This window comes from Asparagus officinalis, chromosome 10, assembly GCF_001876935.1.
Source record: "Asparagus officinalis chromosome 10, Aspof.V1, whole genome shotgun sequence".
NCBI classification, from domain to species: domain Eukaryota; kingdom Viridiplantae; phylum Streptophyta; class Magnoliopsida; order Asparagales; family Asparagaceae; genus Asparagus; species Asparagus officinalis.
Genome location: NC_033803.1, coordinates 58,531,753 through 58,548,360, shown reverse-complemented (window position 1 = coordinate 58,548,360; position 16,608 = coordinate 58,531,753). Strand labels below are relative to the sequence as shown.

General features: G+C 33.5%; 2 protein-coding genes across 2 annotated transcripts in view; one reads left to right on the top strand and one right to left on the bottom strand.

The window, feature by feature from the left end:
* On the top strand, window positions 2,424-9,424 carry LOC109826295. The gene is made up of 7 exons (XM_020393315.1): window positions 2,424-2,658; window positions 4,742-4,813; window positions 5,282-5,349; window positions 5,884-6,034; window positions 6,121-6,204; window positions 7,488-7,574; window positions 9,031-9,424. Exons 1-7 carry the CDS (start codon window positions 2,428-2,430, stop codon window positions 9,034-9,036), a joined length of 699 nt encoding a protein of 232 aa, XP_020248904.1. The 5' UTR covers window positions 2,424-2,427; the 3' UTR covers window positions 9,037-9,424.
* LOC109826215 (selenoprotein F) overlaps window positions 12,825-16,608 on the bottom strand; it is a 13,149-nt gene continuing 9,365 nt past the window's right edge. The window contains exons 3-4 of the mRNA XM_020393217.1: window positions 15,955-16,133; window positions 12,825-13,115 (exon numbers count right to left, since the gene is read on the bottom strand). Of these exons, the coding sequence (XP_020248806.1) occupies window positions 13,037-13,115; window positions 15,955-16,133 (258 nt within the window). The 3' untranslated portion in view covers window positions 12,825-13,036. The remainder of the gene's footprint in view (window positions 13,116-15,954; window positions 16,134-16,608) is intronic.

Below are 16,608 nucleotides of genomic sequence, written 5' to 3'. Positions count from 1 at the left end.
AACTTCCATATATTGGTAATGAATAAAATTTTTCATTGACCAAAAAAAGATTGAGATTCACAATTTTAGGGGGATTTTCAGATATAACCTTAAGGGCAACTAGGGCTTATCTCAGAAAATCCCCATCAGCTATTTTATCCCTAGAAGACCCCCCACCCTCATCAAATTTGAGTGTGTTGTAGATAACCCCCTCAACTTTTAAAATATGACTAAACCCTCCTTAACTATGGGGTGTATCACAAAAGCCCCTTTATATTTCTAGCTTTTAAAATAAGCCCCATAATATTATTAATTTAAAATATGCAATGACTAAAATCCCCTTGATTGAAAAAAAAATCATGTGGGTTTAAAAACTCAACCCAATCAAAATATTGGACTTCGGTTCCGTGGGTTTTGAAGAGGAAACTAGTCTTCAAAAAAAATCTAAAAAGTTTCAATTGTTTTAAATATTACAAGCATGGTTAAGCAGAAAATAAAAGAAGTTTAGTGTTTCAAAAAACAATTAGATTTGCACATAAACCAAACAATGAAGATGGATGAATAAGAAGAGAGGGAAAATAAAATGAAAGTTATTTTAAACACAAAAAAGTTAAAAAGGGACACTATGGTAAAAAAATTAATGTCTTAGGGATACTATGGTCATTTTAAATTATTTATTCCTTTAGATTTAAATTATATTATTTTAGGGGGTTAAGTGAGAAAAATTGAGGGGGAATAAATAATGTTTAGAAAGTTGAGGGCGGTTATCGACAACAACTTCATAATTGAGGGGAGTTTTCTAAAGTTAAAATAGTTGAGGCCGATTTTCTGGGACAACCTCCATATTTGAAGGGGCTTTTCTAAAATTAACTCTAATCTTAAAGTTAAAGAGGATTTTCTTATTAGCCCTAAACTTAAAGGGGTTTCCAAATATTTTTAAGTTATAGGAGGTTATCTACTAATCGTCCACAACTAAAGGGGGGTTTCCAAATGCCTAAAGGTAACTTTGGTATTACTTTTTTCAGGGTGCTTTTGCTTATTTTTTAAACAATCACCCAATAATAGTGTTTGGTGACAAAAAATTTGGCATGCTTATTGAAAATACTTCTGCTTTTAAGGGGTGTTTTTAGAAGCAACTAGATGATGCTTTTAAAAGCACCTTCTGTCTTTTTAGTTTATATACCATATTTTTTTTATATCTTTTAACAATAATAACATCTAAGCTGTTTTTAAGCAATTTTTTTATATTTACTTAGCAAACTATCATTTTCAACCGCTTATATAAATTATTTTTACGAACTCTTTTTAATAACCAACTTATTATAAACTCCAGAATTAGCCCACTGCTCGTTGTCCAGAAAACAACTATGCCCAAAATCTAAACAAAAAGCATGCAACGGTTTAAAATCTCAAAGCATCTCCGACCTATAGAAAACTTAAATTCATTATGGGGTCCACAAAGAACTGTAACCCCCACCAACTCCTTGACCCCAAGCTTACAGGGTCCAAATTGAGCAAGTCAATTATTTCTACGAAGTCTTGGCACAGCATTAATGACACCTCCCTTCAAAATAAAAACCAAAAATAAGCGTTTAAACATTCAAACCATGTATGTGGGTATTTTCGTCATGGGTCTTCACATATATACTCCTCAACTCTATCTTATTCACAAAAATATTAAATTATAGTGGAATAAAATGACCAAAGTATCCCCTTTCTCCTTGAAATATGAAATTTTTTTGGTACAACCTTCCAAATCTACCAATTTGTAGAGTTACTGTCGAAAACAAACCTACATCTATGAAGTTTAACGGTGTTAACCTAAGACCGCAGGAACTACATTGGAACCTCTAACTGTTTGGATCACCCGTACGAGAATGACGTTATTTAAGAGAGGTATAAAAACAATATGCTGAAGGATACACAAATAAATCAGTAAATACACATATTTAGAAGGTAAGGTGCTGTTTGTTTCACTCATGGAAAAGGAATGATATTTGGATCTGACGGTGGCAAAACCGTAATCAAAGGATTCCAAATGACTCCTAATATTGAGTTTGGTTCAAAACTTTTTTTTACAGATTTCGAAATCCGTAAAGGAGTTAAACAGTGGTTTTTTATGAAATCTGAAATCCTCTCCGTTTGAGAGGATTTGGGTGAAAAAGCTGACATCTGGTGCTCCTCTTTCAGCCGTAGGAGAATAATGTTATTTAAGAGAGGTATAAAAACAAAATGCTGAAGGATACACAGATATAAATCAGTAAATACACATATTTGGAAGGTAAATAAATATGCCATGAGATAGCGTTTTGACGGTCACACGGGCCCCTTAAAAAGGAGAACTTTGGTCAGATCAGACAAACACCAGGGGCGTTTTAGTCTTTCGAATCCCCACCACCTCCTCTCTGTTTTCTCCATGAACGAAAACAGAGCAGAATGAGAAAAATCATGGGTTTGGTCGATAGAATCATCGCGTCAGCTGCTTGTTTTGATCCTGATAGTAGTAATGGAGATGGGTTCCTGAAGAGAGAGGAAAAAGATGAAGGGAGCTCTGTTAATGGTGAGGGTTTGAAGAAGAAGAAGAAGAAAGGAGAAGGATTGATTGAGTGCAGGATTTGTCAAGAGGAAGGAGATGAGAGCGATATGGAAGCTCCCTGTGCTTGCAATGGAACCCTCAAGGTCTTAATTTTTCCCTTGTTTTTTTTTTAAATATTTTTATGCTGAAAGTTGCAATTTTGGTATTACCCAAGTTCTATTTTTCTTCCATTTTTGATTTTTTGAGGTTCTTTTTTAGAGTGGAAAAAGTCAAGGTGGGTTTTTTTGTTTTTAAATATTTTAGCAGACGTATTGTTTTATTATGACCCAGTTTTGTTTTTATTGTTAATTTGTTAGGAGTCTAGGTGAGTTATTCTATTTTGGCTTTTGATGGCTTTTTTTTTTTTTAAACTGGTAGGTTATTTTTCTGTTCAAAACTGTAGGTTTTGGTTTGACCCAAGTTCTATTTTGTTCCGGTCTTGATTCTTTTCGAGGTTTCTTGAACCTTTTTAAAATAGAAATGTTGTTTTATTGTGACCCATTTATTATTATTATTATTTTTTGTTTCTTACATTCTTAGGAATCTGGATGAGTTTTTGGGTTTTTTTTTTCCCCATTATTTGTGGGCTTTTTTTTCTCCATGGTAACTATGATAATATTGGGTGGTTAGGTCACCCACTTGTTCTATTGATGGGCGGGTTTTTTTTTTTAACATGCATTTTTTTTGCCCTTTTATTGTTTTATATCAAGGATTAAACTATGAATTCTACACAAAAATAAAATCTTTGTTCACTTTTTCGTTTCAATTTAAAGTTTGGTTTTAGTTCCTAAGTTTGTCAAAGCTTTTGTTTCCCCCTTTTTTGTGGGGACACTGAATGCATGTATCCTATTTGTCTTGATTGTGCCTTATAATTGCTATAAAATAATTTTGAACACAGTTAAACAATTTAGTTTGTTTTTAGAATGAGAATCTTATGGATGCTAAAGCTTTGTTTTCTGCAATAGTTCTAGTTGAACAGTTGTATTTACCTGAATTTGGTAGAAGTTAGTGGTTCTAGGTCCACACTGCAGGAAGTTTTACTTCAAATGCCAAATGCTTGTGATTTATTGTTTGTAGGATTTTTAGCAAATAATCTTTTTTGTACTTGTTCCTAACTTTATCATAGTGTCAATGAACTGTCTGATCCTACTTTTATGTGACTAGCCACTATGATCGATCCTCGTAATCGTATTTTTAACCTTTAGGTTGTATACGAGTTTGCTCCATTGTTGTCTAATTTGCTTGGGTTTCTGATGATTTAGGATTTCTGGAAATAGTTCTATTTTCCCGTTCACCTTTTGGTTTTCTAAGTTGCTTTAGTTACTTTTTAAATTATAGTTCCTCAACTCCTGTCCATAATTAATTATATTTTATTTGATAGCTACCAAATATGTTTAATTAAGTGAAATAGTATATAGTGGTATATGGACAACTATTACTATAGATCTCAATCAGGCTGTTATATCACTCAATACTGTGTGTTGGCATTAATTCTTCAAAATTTTATATTTCTTCTTAATAGTTGATATAACACGGCTTAATGGTTTTAGGCTGGTATCCGTAACTAGAAATCGGTGACTACGATGTAATTCATTGTATGACTGTATACAATGCAAAAGCAGAACTAATTGTTAAGAGAATGTTAGCATTTCAGGGAGGTCCAATATTTGGAGAGGTGCTTTTGTCATGTGGTGCCATGAAAGCCTGAAAAGGGGCTTAAGTTTATTTTCTTGTAAAATCATAGACCTATCATTTTCTGAAGTATATTTCTTTGTGATGCACATAATTACAAAATCAGAAATGGTCGCACAAAAACTTGTTATATCAATTACTACAGATAAGTTGGCACTTGTTATATAGTTAATTGTCAATTTCAGCTTCTATGGAAATTATGTCTGCAACCACTCATTGGTAATTCCTTTGAAGTGCACACAACATGCTGTTATATGTTTCTATCTATTGGTTTTTATAAGTGAAAGAAGTCCTGATTTTATTAACTGTTGATGTAAAATATTTTTAATGAATCGATAACTGTTTCTGCTCTGTAATTCTTTTATTTTAAGAGAAGGCGTCTGCACTTTTTCTTTCTTCTATGCATGCAATTTTGAACACTTCGATTACATTTATTCCAGAAGTGCACTTGTTGATCACCTATTGATCAGAATGTTCTGCTTCTATTCTGTGCAGTTTGCTCACAGGAAATGCATACAGAGATGGTGCAATAAGAAGGGGAACATCACATGTGAAATTTGCAACCAGGTTGGTATTAAATATCAAACTCTGTGCATAATTTATTTTTATCTAGACTTAAAATTTCGGCATTCTGTATTTTCATTATTCTTGAGATTTGATTCCATTACTAGAAATAGTTAATTTTTTTTCATTTATATATATTCCTTTGATCATTTATATATATTCCTCCATTATGAATTCAATTCATGGAGCTTTTCGTCATTAAAATTTTTCTTAGATTCATACAGTTTTATGGTGATTTCTTTATCAGTGATATTATTTCATTTTTGTGCACTTGTGCACTGCATTACCATACTAAGCATTACTTTTGTCTTTTCAGAAATGCTTCTCAGCAAATAAGTATCCTTGGAGGAAAATTTTTGTAAAAGCATTCCATGTTCTTCGTAATATTTGATGGATACTGTCGTTAAAGAGATATTTATTAATCTTCTTTTAATCTGACAAAATATTTAACTAATTATTTTACTTGTAAAGGTATATGCACCCAACTATTCAGCACCACCAACTAGATCCAGTTCGGACATGATAGCCATTGATATCAGGTACACTCTAATGAGCCTTTCTTTCTATTATTAGCTACATCTTCCTCAGAGATAATACATTTTTATTTTTTCTGTGAATTGGAAGTTTTTGTGTATCAAATTTTATAATGATGCCTTGTTTTATACATTTGACTCTTATCACCTATTTCAGCTTTTGCGATTTATGGAGTTAGTGACAATGCAAATTTTGTTTTCAGTATTATATTGATCATATTTCTGCAAGAAATATGACTTAGATTATTGTGGTTGGAAGACATAATTTTATGTTCTGAACCCTTCAAGTAGTTGGGGGTATCTTGTGGAATTTCTCTTTGGGCTCATGCCACTCAGTTTGCTGAACTTTCAAGCTTTGCTTTTTTTTTAATCTATCCTTACTGGAAAAGGATAATATATTATTTAACCTCTATTTGCATAAGCACATATCTAGGTTGATTACAAGCGTGACTCGTGTAATCCATTGTAGCAGTTTGTTACTGAAACTTCTTTGATCGGTTGTAAAGTGTCAACTGAATGTTCTTTTTGAATTATTTGTAGACAAGGTTGGGCGGGTGCAAGAATTGATCTAAATAATTCCCATTTTCTCGCCATTGCTGCTGCTGAGCAAGAACTGCTAAATGCAGAGTATGAACATTATGCAGCTGCACACAACAATGGGATAGCTTGCTGCCGCTCTGTTGCTCTTATTGTATGTCCCTATGCTTTTCTTTCTTATTGTTGGTCTTTACTTCTTCATCATTGTTGAAGTTTGCTTTATACTTTGATTTTATACAGTTGATGTTTCTTCTTCTTGTTCACCATGTTCTTATGGTTATACGAGATGTTGGAATGGTCCATGACGCGTCAGACTTCTTCAATGTAAGCTACTTTTGTTGATATCTATTTTTGTTTATAGTATTGATTTATAAATCCGAAAATGAATGATCAATTTCTGTCACGGAATTATGCTCCGTCAGAGTGCATGATTTTGGGGTACTAGTTAGTTATACATAGAGCAATATCTGTTAAAAAATCGTTGCACTTTTTGGAACATCGATTCTTTTTAAAATAAGTACTACCGTTTTTACTTGCTTTACCATTAAGGGCTTCTAATTGAGCCAAATGGCCAATGTTTTGGCTGTCCATGAATATATTCATTCAATTATTTGAATAGCCTTAAATTGTGTTCAAATTTGGTTTTATTTACATTATCAATCAAGCCCAATCCAAGCCTATTACAGTTCTAGAAAAATACTAGCAAATAAATTTGAAAATGTATATTGAAATAATATAAGCATTAAATTTCAGGATAATTTTTCTGCTTAGGTTTTTTAAAAAAATACTAAAATATAGCCAAGTTGAGCCCATACAACCTTGTCAAAGGACCTTGCCATTGCACCAATGCTCCTAAGTTGTGGTGAGGGTTATAATTTAACCTATTTATATAAGTTATATTCTAACAAGCGCTACATGGTGAGGGCTCTTTTAGGGTGGAAACCTATTTATATAAGTTATATTCTAACATGCCTTACACGGTGAGGGCTCGTTTAGGGTGGAAACCTGAACTCACGTAGCGGTATTAATTTTTTCAGAATGCTCTGAAGAATTTATGGCCTATAAGATTTGGATCTGGGTTGCTCTGGTACCATATCAAAAGACTTAAAGGACCCCACAACTGAACCAAAGTGATGAAAGTGATGAGGGTTGAGGGTTATAATTTTTATATTCTAAAACTTGTAAACGAGTCGAGCAGAAACGAAGACCAAGTTGAGTCTGGCTATGCTCATGCTTGTTCAATTATTCTTGTGAGCTTGGTTTACTCAAGTTTGTTTCCTTTAGATAATGACTAGAGTTTTTTACCAAGCCGATCTCAACCTGAGCCGTGAGCATTTTAGCTATCCATACCAACCTTAGCATAGTCTATTAAATAATTCCTATTAAGTGAAAGAAAGAATGTTATTCTTAAGAAAGTTAGGAATAGTATTCTCCTCCTAGGTTCTGTCTGATTCTAATTCTACCTTCTTTTGAAGTAACTTTTTCAGCTAAGATACCTTAGCTCATGGTTATTGTCATATTTACTGATGCTCATTGATTGGGGCTACTGTTAAGTTTATTCACGCATGACCACTCGGTAATAACGTTTTTCCTTTGTCATCTTTCAGCTATCCCTTCAGTTTGCTGGTTTTCTTTTACCATGTTATTTGATAGTACGCTCATGCTACCTTCTCCAAGGCCGGAGAAGAAGACAGGTACCTTTTCAATGCACTACTCGTCTTTGTTCCCGTAAAATATCCTATGCCACTCTCGGTTTCTCTTAATTGTTTTAAAATGGAAGACATTAAACTCAAAATTTTTAACATATGAGAACTCACATTTGTCTATTAAGATCTCTCACTCAAAATATAAATATATAAAAGATACATTATAACAACCGATAGAGAATATGGGCAAAACGTTTATATCAAAGAAAAATGAATAATAAAATGAAACAATTCTACTGTTTTTCATACTTGTAAAAACGGCCTGCATTGCTCACTGCAAGATGTACATACCAGCACTTCATAATTTGCTAAAGTTCATGAATCCCAGAGAAAAACCACAAAGTAGTTCGGTCTGGGTTTTTCCGGTTTTCTGTAAGGGTTAAATGAAGATACACCGCCTGTACTGTCAGATTTAGCCACTGAACTCTGGAACGACATTATTTTCCATGCTAGGTTCACATGATAACAAATTACCTTTTGCTCTCGGTTTAGTAGAAAAAAGATTTAAAGTGGCCTCTAAAGTGAGGGAAAGAAAAAGTAATATCATTTTCGATGAAAGGGGTGTAAGTTCTAATACAAAAGTTTAGAGGTTATAAGTGAGTAAGTCATGACGGTAGAGTATCTGTAGTTAACCCTCCTTTAATTTACCGATTCCTTTCAGAAGATGCAGTAGTAGTAAAATGTTTCTTTATTTCTTAGGAGATACAGATTATGATTTAGAAACCAATATATTACCATTAGAGCATCTCCAACCCAACGCCAAAAACCCAAATTGACGCAAATCTACCGAGCGGCAAAATTAGCGCTATTTTAAAGCACTACTACAATGTTACGCCAGGAACGGCGCAACACCGTAGATATGGATTTTTTCCCCCACAAATTTGCCCTTAAAGTTTGTTATAACAAATTAAATATTCCAACCATATCTCATTTTATCCATCATATTTCCCATCTTATTCTATTTAGTTTTTTTTATTTTTTGCTTTTGTTTTTTATATATGTATTAATAATATATATTATTTTATATTAACTATTATAATGAAATTAGAGTATAAAATAATTATTAAAATAAAATTCAAAAAGGAAAAAAAAAGATAATTTAATCCAAGCACTTAAAATTTCATAATACTAGAACCAAATGAAGAAATAAGAAAAACTTACATTTAGATAAGAAAAACTTGCACTTAAAATTTCATAATTATATAATTTGTTAAATATTTTAAATAGATAAAAATGTTAAAAGATAAGAATAATAAAAGGAATATTCTTTTTGGTGTAAAATTTGGTGTAAATAGGTTGGAGATGGAATAGTGATTTGGTGTAAAAACTGCACCATTTTGGGTTTTTGGGCTGGAGATGCTCTTAGTTATTAAAGAAAGGTTTACTACTTACTTATTGTTTGCTTTCATAATTCATTAACCCCATCTTTATGATATGCTTGCAGGCCTAAGATATGCCTTAAGAGTTCACCCAGTGACGAGAGATCTAGGATTACCCTTCTGTGAGAGTTTGCTCAAATGACGAGAGAATTGAGCTCGTACTCGTGCAACTTCCAAGCTTTTTGATATTCGCAATACCGGAGACACCCGACTCACTTCGTTTCCAAGGGAATTGGATGCAAAATGCATGCCTCGCTAAACAATTGGTTTCACTTTTTCTGTGAGATCAAAGAATGGCATTTAGAAGAAAATGTATATATGAGAATGATTTTGAATGGGCTGTCGCCCAATGTAATTATCTCCAATGTCGTGATAGAAATGTTTTATGTCCCCTTAAGCTATCGTCTTCTTGAAATTTATCTTTACAGCATATGACCATGCAATTGCAATTTCAGAGATATCGATGCTTACATAATTGTGCTTCTCTCATTATTTATGCTTGTTCATTAATGTGCGAGGCTTTGATCGTTGTAGCAACTTTGATCCAAACATGACAAGAGTATTGAGCATGAAGGTATCATTTTTGCTCCATTTCACAAAGGTATTCAAGTGAAGAATTTTATTAGTCAAATGCCTTTAAAAAAAAAAAGATTTGCTGAAAGAGAAAGGCAACTGAATTTTTGTGCTCAAATCAAGACTATATCTCTGAATGAGACAAGGAAAAAAAGGAGAATTACAGGAAAAGGATGAAGGGAAAGCGAGAAAAGAACGGTGAAAATCTGCGTTTGAATTTTCGAAAAAGCATGGGAAAGTAGTCATTATGAAAGTATCATCTTTAAGATTTCTTCCAGACGTCTTCTTTAAACAAAGTTTTATACATGAAGTTACTAAGACTTTATTTTCCTCTAGAATGAACGGAGACGCTCGATTTAGGTTCCACAACGGCTATTTATGTTGTCAAGACATTAATGGTCAATAGGAACCGAGAGAAATTTCTTCAATGACACATTATGTAAATCTATGATTAAATTTTATATATATATATATATATATATATATATAATATATATATAATATATATATATATATAATATATGGATATATATAGGGAGAGGTTCTAATAAAAAGTCCTTTAGGCCTAAAAACTAAAAACCTCTTTCATCCATTGAGATCTAGATGAATCCTAATGGCTGAGATCAGGTCAAACAGTTAAACATACACATGGCATTAATTAGCCGTCATTATTAATTATCTCAGACGCAGGCGATATTCCAGATTCCACACTCAACATATCTCGAATCACTGCAGTGAATCCAGATTACACGTGGGTTAAATGTAATAAGCATGGTGTTTAATGAGGAAAAAAAAGAAAAAAAAAAAAACAAAAAAAAAAAAAAAAAAATAAATAATTGCATGTATCTGTTGACTGTTTGAGCCGAGAATCGCTAGCGCATTCGGGATGAAGGAAGGTTTTTAGTTTCTTAGGCTAATGAGGTTTTTATTGAACGCATGTCTCCATATATATATATATATAATATATATATATATATATACTATATAATATATAATATATTAATATATATAATATATATTATAGAGAGAGAGAGATGAGATGAGAAGAGATTAATGGTATCCTTGTCATAGGAGGGGCATTTCCTCGCTATGACGACTTCTAAAATTCACATGATTGAGGCGACGATTGTGGATGATCCGCTCCCGTTGAAGCTTGATCTACATATTCCTAAAACCCCAACACAATAGTTTGTATGAAACCGTCGTCGGTTTGAACGCGCTTCATCCACATCGTATCAATTTTAACGGTTTTGAATGAATAATCGAACTTTTCATATGTGGCTCGATGGAGGGTCAAACGAGACGCATTCACTCCAAACTTGATGTGTTAGGGTTTTAGAATATGTAGATCAAGTTCAACGGAGCGGATCATCCATCGAATTAATCGCTCAATTATGTGTTTAGAGGCGTGCAAGGAGGAAATCCCGGTCCTTATGAACAAGGATACCATTAATCTCATATTATATATATATATATATATATATATAAAATATATTATATATAATATATATATATATATAATATATATTATATATATATATATTATATAATATATATCATATCTATATAGATATAGGAAGAGGTTCAAATACAAACCTCAAACTCAATAATGCCTAAAAACTAAGAACCAATCCTCTCATATGGATCTTAGATTCATACCTATGGCTGAGATTAAAGCTGCATAAGGGTTAATTAGTAGAAATAAACAGCGCCAGCTAAAGAGAGGTAAATTATGGCTTCTTATTGAGTTCTCCATTTTCCCATGCAACTCTCCTCTCACGTTCTCCTCTCTCTCTCCTCCATTTCCCAAAAGCTTGAACCAGCCCCCTCTCTCTTGGTAGGTGTTATTTTCTTGATAGGTGTTATATTTTCTTGGTAGGTTATATTCTAAGTTTGATTTGATTCTTGGTAGGTGTTATTTTCTTTTGATCTGATCATGGTTTTGTTCTCGTCATGTATTGGGGATGATAGAAAGAGGGGATCCATGGCCAAGAGTTCCTTCAAGCTCGAGCACCCCCTCGGTTCGTCACGTTTTTCTTTAATTTCAATTTGATTTTGGTTTCTTTTTAGGGTAATTGTTGAAGTTGCGATCTTGGTTCTAGGATTTGTTTTAGCTTGGGGTTTCTCTTATACTCGATCTTGGTTGTTTGTTTTGTTGGATTATCTTTCAAAATTTGCAATCTTTTTTAGGGTTTCTATTAAAATATTTTAGAAATTGCAATCCTGTTAGTTTTTTTGTTAAAATTGGTTAAAGTTCAGAATTTTAGTTGTGGGGTTTGTTTTAGTTGCTGTCCTAAATAATTGAATTCACTGCAGTGAATCGCCGATTTTTGCTGTCCTAAATAATTGAATTCACTGCAGTGAATCCAGATTCAGTTATGTAAGGTGTTTGTTTTTACCATAAAAATTGTAACCTTTTGCTTAAAATCATCAAACACGTTCTATAAATGCATGAGTGAATCTCGATTCACTTCAGTGAATCTCGATTCACTGCAGTGAATCTCGTTTCACTGCAGTGAATCTCGTTTCACTGCAGTGAATCCAGCTTGTTTTTACTTCAATAAACGTATGAGTGAATCTAGATTCACTTCAGTGAATCTCGATTCACTGCAGTGAATCCAGATTCAATTATGTGAGGTGTTTGTTTTTTACCATAAAAATCATAACTTTTTGCTGTAAAAGGTGAAAATTTTTCATGTTATAAAATTTTATAGCTTGTTTTTTACCATAAGTTTCTTATTCTGCTTGGATGGTTAGAATGATTCACAAATCCAGTGGAGCAGCAAATCGATTGGAATGAATTCAGATTCAATTCGTTAGAGTGAATCTGGATTGAAGATCACTTCGGTGAATCCAGATTCATTGCGTTGTTGTGTTCTTCATTTGAGATTTACAGAGATCGGGAAGTGAGTTAGAGAGAGAGAGTATTAAAGAATGTAGCACTATTAATGTAAGAGAGAGTATTAAAGGACGTATATTAAATTTGTATCATTGTTCCAATGTAATCAGTCACCATTAATGCAATGAATTGTTCCAATTTTACCCTTTTCACATTAATACGGTGTATTAAATTTGTCTATATTTACAATTCTGCCATTGAAATCTAGGCCATTGGATGAAATAGAATGTAGGGTTAGGATTGGTTTTTAGTTCTCTAGGTTTTTATTAGAACCTCTCCCTATATATATATATATGCTGGAAACAACAACGAGGCCCCTTTATCCAAATTTTCGGATCCACTACATGAATATTCTTCTATTCAATTTTGTGGAAACGATGACAACCATTTAAAATACTAAAATTTAACCATCACGTTACTTTCTTTAATTCTAGTTCTAGCAACAAAGGAAATCAAAAGTGTTGCTATTACAGAGCGAAGCTTGAAAGATTCAGCTAATAGAAGTGAGTTTGAATGATTGTGATACAATTTGATCATAAATTCTGACACAACGAGAAGTTTGGATGCAACAGAAGGAAAAGGGGTCCTCGGCCATTTTCTCAGATTGATGATGAACCAGGGCTCTTCACCTTCTCCTTCAGGAACTGCTGAATATGTTCACGCTTCCAGTTGTCAATTCTGAAAACATGACCACATTAAAGAATCAGTATGTAATATATATTTGGTTACAAATTTGACATATGCTTGTAGCCAAAATGACTAAACAGAGAAAACCACAGATTCCATAATAAGAGCAAATATTTCTTGGAGACTAGACAAGGGTATATGATAATAACATAAGCTCAAACTCATGAAGGCAACCAAGACCTTTATAATTCGTCACACCTAATAAGAAAACACTATACACAATGCCATGATTTCTTGAGTGAAATTCTCATTCCAAATACAAGCTATCCTGTCTCGTTGTCCACAATTAACTAATGCACGAGTCACTCGCTAAAGCATCATCTGCAGTATTTCCTTAAGGGTACTATGAAGAAAGCTCCTCATGGAGACGGTGTAAAAATTTTCACGTTATGATACGCCGTTCAGCAAGAAAATCGTTTCGATGATAAAACGGTAACCTACGATTGGGTAAAGTTATAAAAGTGCTAAAACATATGGAAGATCAAACGGTGCCATGGCTTCCTTCAAATCATACAATTGTCCAAGATATTACGTGCTAACAAAAGGAAGCAGTGGTTTAAAAGCAAGTGTATGGACAAGCACACGACCAATAAGCAAGTAGAGCAGAGGGATGTGCTAGGTATTGCTACTAAATCTCTAGGGCTTCCAAAACAATTAAGCATATGTTTTTGTAACCAGATTCAAAAGAAGGCTTCCCATGTGATGCCCATATTCTCCCTTCACATAGACGTGGTCTAAAATTTTATGACCAAAATTTATTTCTATAATTAGTCCTTATCCAAAACACTCCCTTTCCATTGCTATCCAAACTTCCTCTGACAAATCTATTTCAAACACACAATTTATCTTGATAACCACTTGAAATTTTAAAGAATACCAAAGGACCCATCCAAACAGAAAATCCCTTTCTAAGAAGTATTTTAAACGCACAATTTCTTTAAGTCTAAAAACATCCTAGCCTTGTGTTAAAAGCTGCGTGAATTTTTTATCTTCAGTTTACAAACTTCTTATCAGATAACAAAATTAACTACAATATAAAAGTACATGCACACATTTTAAAAGGTATGCAGCTAAGTAGCTAAGACATTTCTATCATGACAGTGCCAAGTTGTTCAAACACATGTCAAGAACACATAACTGATAAACTTGTTGCACGTCAATGGATTGTTGTATCATATCCGCACCATACAGTCATGTTCGTGCAACACAATCTTTAATTTTAACTTTTAGAAGTGAAATCTTATACACTTGCACATGTATGTTGAAAAAGTGAAGAATAGTAGGGTAGAGTTTGTCTGTGGCTGCAGGCTGTAGCTGGATGTTTCAATTGATGTTAACAATAGTTGAAGGAATGTGTGGCAATACCAGATGACCAAGAGACAAAACAAAGGTTGTGTAAGAGTAGATGGCAGTTCTCACTGGCTACGTGAGAATTTTGGATAACGTCATATAAGAAGTGAAAAAAGGAGGGTGTGAGGAAGGATTTGCCTTGATCTAGCCTCTGGTAAGAGTATCAAGGGAAGACTAAAAGCACAGGCTTTCATATGTGGAGTTACCCTTCACAAGTTTCAGTTAACTGCATCATCTACAGTTGGAGCACATAGAAGGAGGCTTACACCAAGTTTTTTATCATGAGCTGAGTTTTGCTAAAAGTTGGCTCAATGCTCACGGCGCTTGAAACCATCTTCGATATATCTCCTCTATGATCTCTATTCAATAATACCAGTCGATGTTTATCACTAATGCAAAAGTAAAGATTTCTGCATCTAAATGATTGTTTGGGTGATAATCAGGATGAGACAAATATGAGGTAAGTCGTTTGACCACTGAGATTCCAGTTCAACACCAGGAGCACTGCGGCTACTGCCTCATTCCTTAGCCTATTTTTACTCAAGGTATATCAAATTAATGGCATACCAGCAACTCGTACCAAATACATTGTGATCCTGGGGTCTCTCTAAAAAGTAGTTTGGTATCATCAACTAGAGCACGAACAGTTCCAACAGGCTGCCAATATGGTGCAGTGTTGTTGCACATGTTTGTCTAACTAAATATCTTCTAGGTGTCCTTTTAAGATAAAAGTCGTTAGAAAGTGTAGATCTGTGCAATTGCTATTTCTGCAGTTAGCTTATCATTTTGCAAGAACTCAGAGCCAAAGGATACCTAACAGACCGAAAGGAACAAAGAACTAAAGGATATCTTCAAACAAACATATACTATTACAACTCCCATAAGCTTAGTATAATATAACTCACTATCATACTAATTCTATTGGCTATTGTAATAATTATACTTTATAGAACTAAAACGTCCAAAGAGTGAAGCTATTGTCAGAGAGAATTCTGCTTTAACATTTTTTAAACTGGAAGAAGTCGAGCAATTTCTTCTAAAATCTGTGTGCGGAAATTCAGTAACGTAATCATTTAAAGTAATAATTGGTGATAATTTCTCATATTTCTAGAAGCTGCCAGTACAGTTCTGATTCAAAGTATTTCGAAGCAAGAAAGAGAAAGGCGGGCAGTTATTGAGGTTCTTATGAATTATAATTGTCTAAATTGCACAATGGCATTGCCGGTAACAAACGTCCAGCCTTTGCAAGTTATAGCATTTATCCTCCTTCAAGTGGTTAGTAGATAGCGGACAACTAAAAAGTATCAAAATATAAAACAAATAGTTGGCTATTAATGTCATATTCAGCAACAATCTCTTGAAAGCAGCTGCTTTTTTACAGTATTGATAAATCAGTAGGTCAATATGCATAACAAAAACTACAACTAGAAAAGTTCTGAAGGTAATATAACTAGCTAAAATAAACCGCAAGAAAACTGACCTAATTGATTCAATGTCTTGGCCGTCTTCGTCCAGCAATACAAGCTTGGGTGGGGAAGCATAAGCATAACGAACTTCGACTGGGAATTTCTCTCTGTCTTCTTCAATAAATGCTACAATTTCAGGATAGAACACAAGCTTTCTCATACACACCTCTAAAATTGCACCAGAGAATGTAACCTGCATTGATTATTAAACACAATGTCACTATATCAACATACTGAATCTCAACAATAATAGTGTAATACGTTTGTTTGATAAATGCTTCCCAAATTGAAGCAGTCACCTGCCATAAATGAACTATGCTACATTGTTGCAAATATGAGATAAAAGTTCACGACATGGGAATAATCACGAAAAGGCAAAGACACGTAAATACATAACAAATTAATGAGAATTAAGCTATCACATCCTATAAAATAAAGGGTTTTTTAGATATTGGTCCTCCAAATCTCATTTATTTTGAAAGAAGTCCCCCAAAACTGTAAATTATAAAATAACTCCCTTAAAACCCATTAGTTATCCCAAACTATTCCAGGTTAGCCTAAACTGTCAGATTTTAACTCGGTTAGAGTTACTAGTCATGGATATTGCTATTCCAGGCGAGTTAGGGGCTAATATGGAGGGAATTAGTTGAAGGGTTTTAAACCTCCAT

Bases quoted from the DNA above. Each gene is read 5' to 3' on its own strand.
- LOC109826295 (XM_020393315.1), top strand. From the start codon at position 2,428: ATGGGTTTGGTCGATAGAATCATCGCGTCAGCTGCTTGTTTTGATCCT. The intron at 2,659-4,741 runs GTCTTAATTTTT...TATTCTGTGCAG, and splicing joins CTTGCAATGGAACCCTCAAG to TTTGCTCACAGGAAATGCAT. The intron at 5,350-5,883 runs GTACACTCTAAT...AATTATTTGTAG, and splicing joins ATGATAGCCATTGATATCAG to ACAAGGTTGGGCGGGTGCAA.